Raw genomic sequence first — 17,136 nt, forward strand, 5'->3', positions numbered from 1 at the left:
GGATACATCAAACCTGACTACCTAGATTCTGTAATTAAAGTATCTCACCAACTCAACCTAAGATTAATTTGATTAAATTTACTCATTCAGATCAAGGCTATATATTCAGAAGACACCTGTTCAAAAACAAGTATATGCCTGAAAGGTTTCTTAGGAGCCATCAGGAGAGAGGAAATACAAAATGTGATGGGTCACTCCATTTGTGGGGCAAGGGTAAAGGAGAGGAGTGTGTGCTGAATGCGCCATTTTGGAAATTGTCTTAGATATTTTGTGGAATGAGGTATGTTACAAATAAATATTTGCCGTCAAATGCTAGATCTCCTTGCTCAGGGATATCATGCTGTATCTTTCTATGTCATCCCAATTTTAGTATACATGCTGCCAAAGCGATCACTCGAATACTGTCCATCCTTGACACAGATGTGGAAAATCTGGAAAGACCCTTTGGAAGTCCACTGGAACAGATGTTCAGAGAAATGGATTCACAGTTGGAGAAAAGTGACTGAGGGAGGGACCATTGCATTGTATCATAACATTAACATTCTGATTCGGGGAAGAAACCAGTCTGTGGTATTCTGGTTCCCTGGGGATGTTTAACAAGACTAGCTAGTCCTGATCTTACCAAATAAACATAAAACATCTGCTAATAGATATCTCCAGCACCACTAACCCTCGCCCCCGTCCCCACCACCAAAAGAAAAGGAAAGAACTTAGTTTTTCACAATGAGTCTTACTTGGATGAATCTCTTCTCTGTGGAAGATGTTACAATTTGCAGGGCAGATGATGTGAATATCCCTTATTTATTTCACGAAATATAGCTGAAAAAACAAGAACTGTGTTTTGAACCCACCAATCTATAGCTGGAATCCTCCCAATAACTTTTTAGAATTTGTGGTCTACTTTCCGTGCACATGGGAAAATGAATCTTATACCCTGTTAAAATTCAACAGGAAATTGAAACCAACATGCCTTGTGGCACACTTCATGTTTCATTCTACTAGTTATTTCAAAGTGCTTTTCATCTTTAATTTCCTTGAGAGTGTGCTAGTGAGGCAAAGTTGGTAATTACCCAGACAGACTTTAGGTGTTAAATATTATTCAAACAAACCCAGTAAATGGCATCTACAATAAAGAGCAGGGAAACAAAGAGATTACAGTGTTTCATTCCAACCTGACACCCTCAGGAGAACAGAGAGCACAAGGCAAACCCCTAAGTGTTTATATACTCCCTGAGCTGTACTGAGAAAGTTCACGGGAAGCGGTTAAAGACACAGCAACTAAACCCAGCATTTAACTGGATTTCTTTGGAATCTTGCTGTTTTGTGCAATTAACAGCCAGACGGAAAATATATCATTATTAGTCAGTCCTGATTTTAATAGAGTTTGATTTCTAAGGCAGCTCTTCTACCACATATGTCTCGTAGAAATCTCACAAAGACAGCCTTCCTGTAGGAACTGTATGGCTGGGCTGGTTGATCCCGGTGGTGCAGATGCTGTTCACTGCCATGTAAGCACATAAAAGTCCCCACTGTATTATGCCTCCCCAAGGACTATTTGGGGTAGAGAGGAACTCAAGGAGACACTGTCCGCTATTGTTAAAATGGAGGCAAAGAATGTTGTGAAATGCATGCAACAGCCAACTGGTCCTTACGTAGAATTTACACGGTTACAACCCAGGCTCGGTTCTCACCAGAGATGGTGAGGCACACAGGCTGCCACATGCTGCAGTGGGGAACCTTTTGCCCTAAAACCATCCACCAGTAGGCTTCCCTGAGTGTCATTTTATCTGACCCTCCATTTCTGCCCTCCTGAGATCAGCTCCTGTGCCACCTTGTAAATGAAGCTTACCTAACGTCCTCCAGTTAAAAGCCATGCTTTCCCTCCTCCTGTTTCAGTTACACTGTTTGCCCATCTTTGCTGGACCTTAAAACTTTCTGCCTGTCTCTTCCACTAGTTTGTGTGTTCTTGAAAGGAAAGGTCTGAGACCCCTATTGTCTGCATTTTGCACATTAGGTACTCAATAATAACAGAATGACATTTATTGAATACTTATATGCTGAGCACATTACTTATTTAATACTTACAACTGTCTACTGGTAATGAACATGGGCTTTGGAGCCAGACCACCTATGTTCAAAGCATCCTTCCTCTGCTGTCAGCCAAACGACCTTAAAGCAGATGGGATTTTAATGCAGGTCGTCTGATTTACAGCTTCAAATCTGTTCTGCCTCAGTAGGTATCTTTAAATTGAATTAGACCCATTCACTGGTAACCAAACTCATTATTACTCCTTATCCCTAAACAATCCTAAGGCTACGCCCATTACTCTGTGACTTATACATTTCTAGACCTATATAATGGATAGTTTGTTCTTTGCATTTCTTTAGTATTTTGCTGTTTTTACAGTTCCTGCACATAAAATATCTCAAATGATCTTCACTGATCCTTCTAAGATGGACATGATGGCTGCCGTTTTCTTTCCCTCTCTGACTGATGAGTCTAAAGCTAGAGAAGCTCATGGCTTGACTATTGTCGTGTAGCCAGAGATTGGCGTGGCTACAACTTGAACTAAGATCTTCTAAATCCATCCACAGGCGTCTTGCCTCTACCTTGCCTTGTCCCTCAGCACCACCCATGTGTGTCCACGTATACCCACTCGAGGGTACCAAGAACCAGGTGCCATGCTAGAGCCTTCACTGGCTCAGGTTGTCCGGTAACCATAGCAATTGTCGCTCTGCTCTCCTCATGGCAAATGAGATCACCTGGCACACACTGGCTCTCTCAAGATTGGAGTTAGAAGAGATGAAGCATTTTCCACAGAGGGCCATTAAGTTTGGAATTCCCTTCCCCTGGTTTGACATAACCCTGGAGTATTGGTCTTCTGGGTCTTTGCAAACCACATCAAGTTGAGTTAGCCAACTGTGACTGGTAAGAAATCCTAATGGGCAGGAAGAAAGTGCTAAATTGACTTTTAGTAGTTGTGAGCAATTTGTAATTTTGTGTTTTTTGCTGTCTGTATCCCTTAGGATAACTAATGAACCATACATAATTTTCATTCTTTAAAAATAAAATTTTAGTCAGCAGTTTGCATGATTTTGTTTCTGTGTTCTTACATCATGTCGCACATGATGTGATGGGGAAACCTATAGGGAAGTTTTTGTTTCTTTTGCATAAACTATTTTGCAGTAATTGACCAGCCATAGAGAAAAGATTATCTCCTGTGCACTCTCAGTGAGTTCTCTGGTCACCAGAGACCAATAAGCTGTGTCCCTAGAACTATTATCACTTTGTTGAAGAAGCTGCTATGTGAACAAAAACCAGCCTTCGTTAATTTCCCTTTTCGTATTTAAAAAACCTTGTCAGTATTTTCCCTTTGGGAGTTTATAATTTGTCAATAGTGCATATTATTTTAGTTCTAAAGAGGAAAGTTGCAGGGCAGTATATTCTTAACTAATTTCTTTATCATCTTGCCAGAGTTTAATGTTGCCACTCGCTGAAATGTAATTTCCTACATTTTTAATCATATTATGGTATATACGTCTTTTCACTTCATAGAAATATAAAATTTTAGAAATGTACAACACTTGTCAGGCAAATTTAATTTGACACACACACACACACACACACACACACACACACACACACACACACTTTAACTGATGGGGGAACTGATTGATGCAGTAGTTGGCCTGAGCCCACAGAGTAGTCAGTATAGGAATCAGGCTACATAAGCTCAGTCCATTACTCTTTACCTTGCTGCCTGCAGTGTGTTTATCTGTTCTAGCTCTCCAACGGCTTTGTAAGCTTCTGAAAGCAGGTTTGATCCTTGTATGTCCCAATTAGAACTGCTTGGTTAATGCCTGTTAACTGATATCAGACTTGATTGCAGTGTTACAAGAGCCTCAGAGGTTACACATGTCTTTCGTTATCTGGTCTTTGTTCATCCTCTTCTATAGATAGAAAAAGTTGGGGAATGGTCAAGTGATTTACAATAGAAAAGAATTTGATTAAACTTCACCATCATTGCTTCTACACATCTATATTGAAGTTGAAAGTTGTTTTAAGGAACAGTCTAAGGAATTTCAAGTTATTTATTAATGGTTTAAGTTATCTCACGTGTATAGTGACCAGACTGCTATTACATGTTATTCTTTGTTGTTAAAAAACAAAAACAAACCTTGTGTATTATTTCCAGCAATGGAAAAGGACCTTTGAGCCCATCTTCAAAATGAAAGAGTAAATGTAACAAGTCAACACCACCGCTTCCATGTGCATTTTTGTGCCGTGGGAGAAGTTGGTCTTGGGATTGTTTGCCCTGTTATTATTTTGAAATATTCTAGATACTCACTGTAAACAATTACAGTTTGTTTCAGTGTTGGAAGGGGTGTTGTCTAAGCTGTCAAGATATGATGAAGGCACTTTCTTTTCATCCATCCTGTCATTCACTGTAAGTATTTGAGTCCTCTTCTGTCTTTTGACTGTTGTCACAGTACTTACCTAACAGTTCAGAAAATAATTCTTATAATTATCTCTTTTCCACTTAAGGTGAAAGCAGCTGCAAAATATGTTGATGTTCCAGTAAGTATTTTTCCATTTGTTTTTAAAAAAATAAATATATATATATATATACACACACATATATATGTATATATATGTGTGTATATATACACACATGTGTGTATATATATGTGTGCATATATATATATATATATATATATATATATATATATATATGTATATGGCACCTGGATGGCTCAGTCAGTTAAGCATCAGACTCTTGGTTTCGGCTCAGGTCATGACCTCATGGTTTCATGGCTCAGATTATGACCTCATGGTCTCGTGGGTTCAGGCCCCAGGTCGGGCTCCATGCTGACAGTAGAGAGTCTGCTTGGGATTCTGTCTTCCTCTCTCTGCCCCTCCCCAACTCACACTGTCTCTGTCTCTCTCAGAAAACTGTGTATATGTGTGTTACATGTATTACATGTGTGTATACATATATACACACACATATATATAATTTTTTTAAATAATTTTGGTTTCCCACAGGTTTATTTCAAATCTTCAAAACAGTAAGTGCCAATTCCTAAGGGAGCAGTTTATTTTCCTTAAGCAAGTGCTAGCCCTCATGGCAAGGCTTGACATGGTTATTTCAGTGTATATTGTCCATTTTAACTTGGGAACTCTTTTGGAGGTCAAGTCATTGTGAGAACATGTCAGTTGCAGAGGGTAGTTACATACTCTGGGATGGGATAGAAAGTGCCTCATTCTTTTTGTAGAAAAATGCTCACTCTCTCTTCCCTTTATGTAAAAACTGTAATAGGTTTCTTATAGGAATCAAAGTAACAATAATGATGGACCAGTTAAAGAACTAGTTTTCTAAACACAAAAGTATTATAAATCAGTTTTCACTTATTTTAACATTTGGTTTTTCACAAAATTCTTGGGAAATAATTTGTAACCTATAAATCTGTTCAAAGATTAAGATACCATGAGCTACAATTAGAAAATTCACATGATAGGGGTGCCTGGTGACTCAGTCAGTAAAGAGTCTGATTCTTGACTTCATCTCAGGGTCTTGATCGCAGGATTGTGAGTTCAAACCTCATATTGGGCTCCATGCTGGGTGTGATGCCTACATTAAAAAAAAAAAATTCACATGATAAATATAATCAAGTTAGTGCAGCATTTTTAAGTTGATAATCCTGACAAATTAGTTTTTGCCTTCATCCTACTATCACGTATATGATCAAGGCCTAATATGTTCTGTTTGATATATATATTGGCATATGTATCACTTTTCAAAGAATTTGAACACAACGGAAATAAAGTTTACAAATTAAAACTAAATGGAAACGGAATAGAAGTCATCTTTGCTTAAGATTGTGCTTGGGCAGCACCACATCTAGATTGTCATTATGAATGTTAGTGGTTTGAATCCTTGCAAGCTTTGTATACCAGTAGTAGATAGCTCTTATCTTTAAAATGCAGAACCACATTTTATACTGTGGACTAGATAGTCCCCAGATTTGTTGCTGCTATAATTATTATAAATGGATTTTTGTATCATTTTATATTTTTTTTCATTGTGATAAGTGTATTCTTTAATCCCCATTCCCCTACGTGCCCCATCCTCCCACCCACCTCCCCTCTGGTAGCCATCAGTTTGTTCTCTGTAGTTAAGAGTATAAATGGTGGGGCCCCTGGGTGACTCAGTCAGCTGGCAGACCTGGAGCCTGCTTTGGCTCTAAGTCTCCCTCTCTCTCTCTCCCCCTCTCCTGCTTGCATGCTCGCTCTCTCACTCTCATTCTCTCTTTCTCTCAAATATAAATAAACATTTTTAAAAATTTTAAAAAGAGTGTAAACAGATACTTTAAATGAAAAGGCCATGGACTTTCCTGCCTTTGCATGGGGTTTCTTTGTAACAAGCCTTTTTTAATCTTACAAATGATTCCCAAAGAAGTCTTGACATACTCTGTGTCTTGTACATAGAATCAGAAAGTCAGCACTGGGCAATAAGCAGAAATAATCACATGTAGGGTCTTGCAAAGTGACAGCACGAAAGAGAGGATGGGAAGATTAAGGGCAATAGTTTATATTTCCTATCTTAGAAAAAGACAAGGAATCATAGGAACACATGAAATTCATTGGCATTCCTAGCACATATTTTATAATACAGTTTTGTTTTTATTTTGAATCATAAATGGGACGGGAAACAATAATTATTTTCCTTCTTAGGGCTTCTGAAGTTCTTAACCTGACCCTGCTCTAGATCTGTTAGACTTTGCAGAACTTCAGAGTTGAAAGATACAGAAAGAGGTTTATTCATTTTCCTTCTAGGTGCCGAAAGCCCTTCCCCCAATATCCCTCACAAAAATTCATTCAGTCTCTCTTAATTTTTTCAGTGATTGCAGCCTCCTCTCACGTTTAATGAGTTGAAATTCTGTACCTCTATGAATTCTACCTTGGTTCTAATCCCTCTTCTGCATGATAGCCCTTCAAATATCTGATGATAATTAATCATGCCTCCTCTTCCCAAAGGGTGTGGTGGCTATTCAAAGGGATATACTGTCTGGGAAATTCTTACTTTCTATATTACACAAGCTCAGTTTCTTCACTGAACTCACTAATTAAATATTTATGTAACACTAAATGCTAGGTGCTGGGCTTACATGATAAAAATATACACTGCCTGCCCACAAGCCGTTCAGTGTCCAGGATGAAAAAGATAGGGAAACAGACATAGCATGAAAACAGCTACAACTTAGATGAATTCCAGCTTACCAGCACCATTATTAAATCAAGTTGTCCCCCCACACTGTCCCCTCCTAGCAGAGCATACTAAACCATAGACATAGTCTGGCCTTGGCAGATTATTACTGATGCCTGTGAATATTAACTTCAAAAGCTGTAAGTTGCTGTTGACTGTTACTGTTTTTTATGCTAAAACACCAGCAAATATGCCTCCCTGAAGCATCCTTTTTAGAAGAACCTCACAAGAAAAAAGAACAGTGGTTCACCTTTCACAAAAACTAACTCAAGACTGTCCAAAAACCTACCAGTAAAACGCAAATTATGAAACTGAGAAAACATAAGAGAAAATATATGTGGTCTTGGGTTTGGTGATGATGTTTTAGGTACACTACCAAAACCTCCATGACAGAAAAACCGTGTACATTGGACTTAATAATTAACTGTTCTGCACAGTTAAAAGAATGAAAAGACAAGCCAGAGACACACGTTTAGTAAATAACTTGTGTCTAAAATGTACGAAGAACTCTCAACAATAAAATTTTTTTAAATGGCAAAAGATCAGAATGGATACTATACCAAAGACTTACAGATACCAAATAAGCACATGAAAAGATGCTCAGCATCATTTATTGGTAGGGAAATGCACGCTAAAATAATGTGATACCACTGCACACCCGTTAGTGTGGCTAAAATTTAAATTTAAGAAAAGCTGACAATGGCAAGATACTGACAGGGCTTTCAGACCACGGGGACTGTCATTCATTGCTGCTGTAAAAGTAGTATGGTCCGGCCACTTTGGAAGACAGTTTCTTACAAAGCTAAAGAGTCTTACCTGCAACCCACCGTTTGCACTTCTAGGTATTTATCCAACAGATTTGAAAACGTGCATTCACACCAAAACCTGCACATGAATGTTCATAGCAACCTTATTCATAATCACCAAACATTGTAAGCAACCAAAATATCCTTCAATAGACAAAGGCAGCAATTAGAATACTAGCCAGCGAAAGAAAGAAAGAGAGAGAGAGAGAGAGAGAGAGAAAGAGAAAGAAAGGAAGGGAGGGAGGGAGGGAGGGAGGGAGGGAGGAAGGAAGGAAGGAAGGAAGGAAGGAAGGAAGGAAGGAAGGAAGGAAGGAAGGAAGGAAAGAAAAGAAAAATTGGCTGGTAGGCCACATAAAGACATGGATGAACCTTAAAGGCATAGTGCCAAGTGCAAGAAGCCAGTCTGAGAAGGCTACACACTATATGATTCTATTTATATCACCTTATAGTAAAAGCAAAACTATAAAGATTATAAGGCAGATGAATGGTTGCCATAAGTTCAAGGTCAGCGAAGTGAGTAGGTGAAGCCCAGGAAACTTTTAGGAGCAGTGGAACTCTTCTGTGTGATACTATAATGGTTACATAATACTAGGTATTTGTCAAAACCTAACTTTATGGCACAAAATTGAACCTGAGCATAGGTAAATTTTTAAAAGGACAATTAGGATATCATGGGATCCCAGGAGACTGGTATTTTTAAAAATCTAATTCTATTGCAAATGTGTGGAGTGATCTCACTGAAAAAGATGGAGGAAAAAGTGCTGATTTGAGTAACTTTGGAAATAATTAGAGTCTGTAAAAATAAAGGCAAAGGGAACTGTACGTAAGTATTGTAGCCTAGTTGACAGACTGTTTCCCCTACACCTATGCACTAGAAGTGAATGGTTAAGTAAAGAGATGGTATTTGGTGAAAGCCAAGTTTCTGACTGTGGGGAGTGAGAGGTTGGAGACAAGAGGAAGAGGCTAGAATGATCCATGTGGTAATGGATTAGAGTTGGAGTCATCAGTGTAACTTGTCTTGAGCTTAATACGGTGCTGGGTACATGCAGAAATATAGACATACACATATATTTCCTTGGCTTGTTAGCTGGGAGAACCCAGAAGCAATGATACCCCAGTAGCAACAACCACACCGAGTGCCCAGGTCTTAGTATCTAGTCTGCAGTAAAATGAACCAGGACTCTTTGGAGAAATGGCAGATGCTAGGACTGGGGCAGCAAATCTACCAGATGAGCCTGGAGCATCTTGCAGTGACAGAAAGTAAAAGAAGTGTTGGAAAGAAAAAACCCACAATTAGAGGATGTGTTAAAGAGACACACGAGGAGCCTGAAGAGCTCCCAAGGGCCCGAGATAGGATAATTTGAGCAACTAAATAAGTTAGGTAGTATTAGATTATAACCCAAAGTATAAAATAAATATCCATTAGTCCATACTCATGCAACTAAATGATTGAGCAAATAAATGCAGAGATAGATAAATCTCCCTTAAGAAGACTTCCCAGTAATTAACATAGATACTTGACTCCCAAGGAGGCAGGATGAGTCCCTACAACCTGAGGCCATGTATAGTGACTTCCTTCTAAAGAATGCAGTATGAGAAGGGGTGGGGGATAGATTTATCATGGAGAAACCTGACAAATACTACCTCAGCCCCTTGATTGAGGTCAACAGCAACTGTGATAAATTATGTTGACAGTATTTACTCTTCATAAATACTCTGTGGTCTTCCTACAAAAAATCCTCTAACTCCAGGCCAATCATGACAGGCATTGTTCCTTTCTCCACAATATTTTTTTCCTAGCTCTTCATTTTCTCATCATCACCTTCTAGGTGGCATTTTTGGGCTTTGTTGTTGGAAAGGTTGGAATAGGACAGACCTTAAGAGTTCACAGAATGATAGGGGCACCCGGACGGCTCAGTCATTTGAGCATCCAGTTCTTGATTTTGGCTCAGGTCAGGATCTTATGGTCATGAGATAGAACCCTGCATTGAGCAATGGAGTCTGCTTGGGAGTCTCCCTTTTCCCTCTGCCCCTCCCCTGCCCATGCTCTCTCTCTCTCTCTCTCTCTCTCTCTCACTCACTCAAAATAAACATTTTTTAAAAAGTCACAGAATGATAGAACGTTGCAGTAGGACTCATCCAGTTTTTATAACATCCTCGCTCATTTTATAGATGACTAAATTATAGGCTGTATTAGTTATGAAGCATGTTGGTGTGTGTCTGTATGTGTGTGTGTCCACAATGCCTATTGAAAATTGTCTTGTTTCCATTTGCACCCACATTGCATATGACCTCCCTGCTAGACAGTGAGGTGACACAGCTAAAGACACCTGGGGGACATGATAAGGATGACTGTGACCATGAACAACGAGGAAGCAAGGGAGAAACTCCTCATTGATCTGCTTCACAGTGCTGGTGCCTGATCCTGGTTTTCTGTCCTGAGAAATGGAGATGGTTTCTTTTTGTCTTGTCTTCATTAATAATTCTTTCAAATGTTCTCTCTTCTTTATGACACTTGCCAAAGATTTCTAATCTTCCACCTCCCCAAAGTATGGCTTGAATTCAGCTCTATAATATCCAGACTTGCTGTGGAGTCCAAGATTTAGTTCAGATCCCACCCTTTGCATCCTACTAGCTGTCCAACGCCTGGGCCTCCATTTTCCCACCTTCGCGCTGAGGATAATGGGTAATTCCTGTGCTGTCTCCTTCATTCGGCTCTTAGGAGGTTCAATGAACATATTAACATAAAAGTTCTTTGTAAAGGTAAAGCACTACTGAAATAAATAGGATTGTTATTGCTTCTACCTGGAGTGATGCTTCCTATTCTCATACACTACTCTGCAGTTCCCATTGCTTGCTTCAGAACATGATTGTTTTCCAAAAGAAAAATCTTCTGCCTTCCACAGTGAACAAATAAGATCATTTTTCATTTATTTTCCTTTTATTTTAGAATATTAAACACTTCATGTATATCACTGGTGACTTTTAAAGGTATAGTTGCCTAGCTGACTCAGTAGGTAGAGCATGGGACCCTTGATCTTGGAGTCGTGAGCTTGAGCCCCACACTGGGCATAGAGATGACTTAAAATAATGTTTGTTAGTGCCCATTGCTGATGGTTAAAAGTTGAATAAGGATTTTTGTTAATTAAAAATAAAGTTATAGTTGGTCAGTTCAACGACCATGGCATTTTCCCTCCTTCCTTTGCTTCGGATATTTTTTTTTTATTTCTTAGATGAGGCAGCTTGAATATCAGTGTTTTACGTCCAATTGAGAGCCAGGCAGAACCCAGAGAGTGAAGCACCTGCCCCCTGGGCATATTCACCTGGAGGAAGAGATGCACGCTAGAACCAGATTAAAGTCTCACCATTCCAGGAGAAGAGGAGGGTGCCTATTGCCCTTTCTAGATAAGCATTTTGCTTCTCTCATCTTTGTTCCTTTGTTTTTTGTTTTGTTTTTTTCTGGCTGGCTTTTCTCATATAAGGGAAATCCATGGACTGCCTCTGGCTTTGAGCTTCTAACATCCTCAGGTCTCCTTTGAGCCAAAATCTGAAATGTTCCAAATTGGGACTGAGAAAATCAATTCCAGTCAATCTAAATTTTAAAAGCTAAATGAAATGATAGCCACAGCATTTTAATTTCAGGCCTTTGAGTCCTTAGTGTCATTTCTGTGGTTGACGTCGTAACAACTGTAGGCAGACAAGGGAAAGGTTCGTGAACATTGTTACAAACTGAGAGATTGAGAACCTTCATCATCATTATAATCATTACTCATGAAAATAAGAGTATAAAGGAATTAGGTGCTACTTATATTGGCACTTTTCTTGTCTGGTAGTCCTGTATCAGCACCTCTTCCTCTAAACTCTGAGATGTTGGTGATCTTTATTACAGATCGGAAATAACAGGAGAGATTCTAGAAGCCCATAGGCTCAAATGAGCAAGACATAGTAAGATTAAAATTGAGCCCATAAGTCTCAGTTTAAAGTCAACCTGCCTCTTTTCTTTGAGGGTTTCAGGCTAATGTTTTAAACCATTATTCAGTATTCCTTTTAATACTTAAAATAACCTCCTCTTTGGAAAGATATTTTCCCCCAACAATACAACAAAATATCAAATAACAATATTGTATGTTGGTACATACAAATGCCTAGACCTGTGAATAATATATCACAATGTAGAAGAAATAGTGTGAAGCATTCACATGAACTGAAGAGTGAAAACAATATGACTACAGAAGTTACACAAATATTAATAATAGCAGATTCTGATATACTCTCATAGCATTGTGTTGGGAACGTGCTGTTTACCAACTATACTCACAGGGAGCAGACAGGAGACTCTCTTTCAGAGCAAGAACTCTGGAGACATGGAACCATCTCTGTCTTAGAAATATGGGACTAAAGGAAACATACATACGTAAAACATGCATATTCCATGTCTAAAAGACGTTTTCAAATGGACGCGGGTGCCATTATCTTTAGTTCAGAATTTTCTACTTCCCAATTTGGAGTCAAAATGTATAATAGTGTTAATTAATGGAATTTTGAATACCGCTAAATTTAACAGAGAGAAAGGTGACTCTGCCTGCTTCACTGCTTAAAATAACAGTTTGGAGGGTTTTCTAAGAACAATGAAAATTGTTTTATTGTTTTAAAAAGTTAGGTAAACTACTATTAGAAATCTTGAAAACTTCATATCGTGACATTTTCATCGTTCACATTTCTTCCCCCCCCCCACTCCTTTTATGAATTATTCCTCTTCCTGGGCTGATGTAATATTTAAGATGGCATAAACCTAGTTTGAAGGGTTAGTTCTGTTTATTTCCTTTTGCTTTTCAATGTGGATACAATATAATTATTCTACTTTGTACAAAATTGGTAAAATATATTTTTTACACCATAATCATCGTAGTGAGACTCAAAACCTATTTTTGGAAATATTTGAGAACATATAACTTACTAAACCTACTCCAAATGCTTTTTGAAAACCTTAACTTTAAGAACATTTTCACTCAAATGTAACACTGTAGAAATGGCTGCATGAATGTCAGAATAATGAAAAAATATGTTGAACAGTGAAAGAAAGATATATATTGTTAACGGTAGCTGGGATAAGTTGTATGTTTGTAGAATCACGTCCTGTGTTCCCTGATGATCAGTTACAGACCATTTCTGTATCTGAAATGCCAGAGCTGACATAGAAACTGCTCCTACTACAATTTCACACTGAGAAGGTGTTCAATTGTTTCAAACCTCACAAGATCCACGCATGTAGATTCTTACCCATCAGGGTAGCACAGCCCCACCCTTGATTGTTTCTTCAAGGCAAGCTTTTTTAGGTTATGAGAAGCGCACTTTCACATTAAGTCAATTATACTGTAGCTTCTGGTTAATCTTTGAGACTAGAATAGTATATTTAAAAATCTGTCTCCTTGTTAAACAGACACCATGAAAGTGTTTGCATAGTGTATTGTTAACCTCCCATGGAAGGTTAAGCGGCTTCTTCTGCATCTAAATCCGTTGCTGTGGAAAATGACCGGGGCAGCACTGCACCCACCTACCCATGAATAGGGAGGGTGAAGACTTGCACCTGTGGGATTAGGTAGAGCAGCAGGAAGTAAGAGCATTTGCAGCGTATAATTAACAAGGAATTTTTTTTCTCCTTTTCTAAACGGCATTTTCATCCCACTAGGTTAACTAGTGATTAACGCTTAAAAAAATTTTTGCTGGAGCCTGCACCCTTACTTAAACTCACTCACTCACTGGTGTATTCTGTTACTTATGCCGCCAGTGTCAGAGACACGCTCCTCACCATACTATATTTCCCTCCACACTTACTGATTTCTTTATGCTCATGGGGGAATTTTGTGATGTTTGTGTTAACTTTGTTAGCCAAATTTTGTTCCTTTTTGAAACAAATTAGAATTCAGGATTCCTATTTTGATTTAGAGATTACTGCCCTAACAGACAAGATGGAGAAGTTAGTGCTTAGTGAACCAAGGATCTCAGAGGTGTAAATGGTGGAAGGCAAAAAAGTGTTTAAGTGGTAGATAATGCGTAGCGTGCTTGCTACCTAGTTTTAATTGTTGTTTTCTCATGTTCGTTAAGAAATCTATAATTATCAATATAGAACAGATTTCTAAGTTTAGCTCTCTAGGGGCGCCTGGGTGGCTCAGTTGGCTAAGCCTCCGACTTCAGCTCAGGTCATGATCTTCCACTCCGTGAGTTCGAGCCCCACATCAGACTCTGTGCTGACAGCTCAGAGCCTAGAGCCCGCTTCGGATTCTGTGACTCCTCTCTCTGCCCCTCTGCCTCCGGTGCTCTGTCTCTCTCTCAAAAATAAACATTAAAAAAAAATGAAAAAAATAAAAAATAATAAATTTAGCTCTCTAGATTACAATATTCTTGATAAAACCTCATCCATATCCACAGTTTTTGAGGTTTAATAGACCTCTACTTTGATAAGGTTAGTGGACACCCACTTGTACCAATACGTGTAGCAATTTGTTGTCTCTGCCAAGCAGTCACATGAATTCCCATTCATTTACACCCCCCCAAAAAATGAAGCCTTAACAGAGTGTGTTCAGTTGGGTTTTTTTTCTACTTTTTAACAAAACTTCATTTCCTAATAAAAGATAACATCTAATGATGAAATTAGATGCATAATGTGTAATAATGGAATTAGATGTAGTGACTTCCAAAGTATGTAAATTTTACTGCCATAAAACAGAGTCTTTGCACAAAGGAGCACTGAACCAGTGATAATGTCTCCTATCCAAACACATTTGTACTGTAAGTAGAAACTGTTTAAAAGGAAAATTACATCTTTTTCAGCAATTTATCAGAGATAATTACCCTTCATACACTAAAGGAGGGATAAAGAACCATAATTCTAATTGGTAAATGTCACCAACTGTTGCAGTTACTCTTACTTGTGTATATTCTTTTAATGATTATAGTCTCATGCCACAGCTACATGAAAATATACTCACTAGGTGTGAAATTCCCATATGTCACAGTTTCAAGAATAGGTAAACAGCTCAAAGATAAAGAAATAATGCTAATGAGAAATGTAAGAATTTTAGGTTTTGTTTTCCAGGCAAGCGGATCTTAATTTGCCAAAAGGGGAGAAAGTATGATTAAAAAAAAAAAAAAAAGAAAGAAAGAAAACAAAATACAAAAACACTTAGTTTTGTTGGATTAAACTTTTAAATGAGCTTTACTTCACACTTTCAACCAGAGATTTTTATTTCCTTAGAAAGTTGTAGAACTGTCTCAACCTACAGATTTCAGGATCATATCCGTTGGGTCTGCCAAAGGGGACAGCTTTTAAAATTCTTTTAGGCTTAAACTATAAAGTGTTTTGTTAGTTTCAGATGTTAGAGGATAAACTCCTCCTGGACAGTGTTACATTTTGTCCAATGTTATCTTGAAAGGGATCAAAAAAACAGAAAAAATGACCTTAGAATCTATGGCAAGTGTTTAAAGTCACTCTTCTCCAGTCTTCCTAGCTATAAGTTAGTTTCCCGTGAGCTTGATGGGTCAAGTGATTGACTAGATAAAACTTGTAAGCCTACTTTTCTTTCAAAAGGTAGAAATAAAAATGGGGTTGAGCAGGGTAAGAAATGATGGAGAAAACAAACCTCTCGTTTGTATATTCTGTAACTCTCAGGTTAGCTGAACTGTGCCCGACTGCTTGGTATTATATATGTCATAGTATTTTGTTTCCAAGCACCTGGCTGAGGTTCAGATGCTGAGCGAACTCTCTGTATGCTATCCATTGTACGTAGACCAGTGTTCTGTTGCTGTTTTCATTCTGTGACAGTATGTTTCCTGGATGTCGTCATTTCTGATGTTTTGACAAAGTTTGAGAAGCGTGGAGAGAAGTACTTATCTTATGGGTCAGCACTCTTCAAGTATTAATAGTAGTAATCTTTGTACAAATTACCCTGCCTCTTCACTGGAAAAAGTGATATATAGTTCCCCACCCCTGGCTGCAAAAAAAAAAAAAAAAAAAAGAAGAAAGAAAGAAAGAAAAAGAAACAACCTAGGGTTCTCTTGGTTATCCATGTCATTGTATTTAAACTTTCAAACATGGCTCAAGAGAACTATGCAGAAAAATAGTAAAGGAATGAATTTGATAAGTTGCCTCCCTTGGGTTTGAAACCTATTCCCTACATTGTATATGGATGCTCTTGAAGGAAAGAACAGTGAAAACATTTAAGTATATATATTATAACTGATAACTAACTTTGTCATATTAGGGTTATGTTTGAAGGGATCCTTGAATTTATGTGGCATATGTTTCCCTTCAGGCTAAATAAAAGAGCAGTAAGAGCTTCCTTACCCAGAAGGAACTCGCATTACCCAGAAATAACTTTGTTACCAAAAAAATCAAATTCAGTTTTATTAGTGACATATGCTCATTGCCTATACTGTGCACTGGTGCAGAGATGGGCAATTTTATCATTATATATAAAATATGCGCCCTCCCCCCACCAAAAAAAAAGTGGTAAGAAATTTTTGTCCTTCATTTAAGGAGAGGGGCTGCCACGATACTCAGTTATGCTTTTTTCTTGCAGCAGTAATCGTTAAATGAACGATATTCTCTTTCACTTCGTTTCCTTGCAAGATTTACTTTGCAAAGTGAGTCTGATGATGGAGGTTATAAGTACATTCTATGAATATGAAATGATACAAGACCAATGGACTTGGGCCTCAGTTCCACCATTTTGTTATTATTAATGCCATATTCTTTATTATTATTTTAGAAAGAGAGCAGGAGAGAGGGGCAGAGAGAGAGAGAGAATCTTAAGTTGGTTCCATGCTTAGCATGGGGGTGGGAGGAGGGGAGGAGGGCTTGATCCCACAACCTTGGGATCGTGTCTTGAGCTGAAACTAAGAGTCAGGCACTCAACTGACTGAGCCTCCCAGGTGCCCCTTAATGCCATATTCTAATCAAATGAATACCTCAGTAGAGATTATGAATCAACCCCAAGTGTAGATCATTCAAATGAGTATTTTTATTAACTAGTCTAGCTATTTGAAACACAAAAAAGAACTAA

At 38.2% G+C, this 17,136-nt stretch overlaps 1 protein-coding gene across 15 annotated transcripts in view; it reads left to right on the top strand.

The window, feature by feature from the left end:
* CADPS2 (calcium dependent secretion activator 2) overlaps window positions 1-17,136 on the top strand; it is a 535,106-nt gene that overhangs the window by 491,185 nt on the left and 26,785 nt on the right. For all 15 annotated transcript variants that reach the window (XM_053218157.1, XM_053218160.1, XM_053218152.1 and 12 more), the window contains 2 exons: window positions 4,365-4,448; window positions 4,547-4,579. In XM_053218157.1, coding sequence (XP_053074132.1) covers window positions 4,365-4,448; window positions 4,547-4,579 — 117 coding nt within the window. The remainder of the gene's footprint in view (window positions 1-4,364; window positions 4,449-4,546; window positions 4,580-17,136) is intronic.

The sequence above is a fragment of the Acinonyx jubatus genome, chromosome A2 (assembly GCF_027475565.1).
Source record: "Acinonyx jubatus isolate Ajub_Pintada_27869175 chromosome A2, VMU_Ajub_asm_v1.0, whole genome shotgun sequence".
Lineage (NCBI taxonomy): Eukaryota > Metazoa > Chordata > Mammalia > Carnivora > Felidae > Acinonyx > Acinonyx jubatus.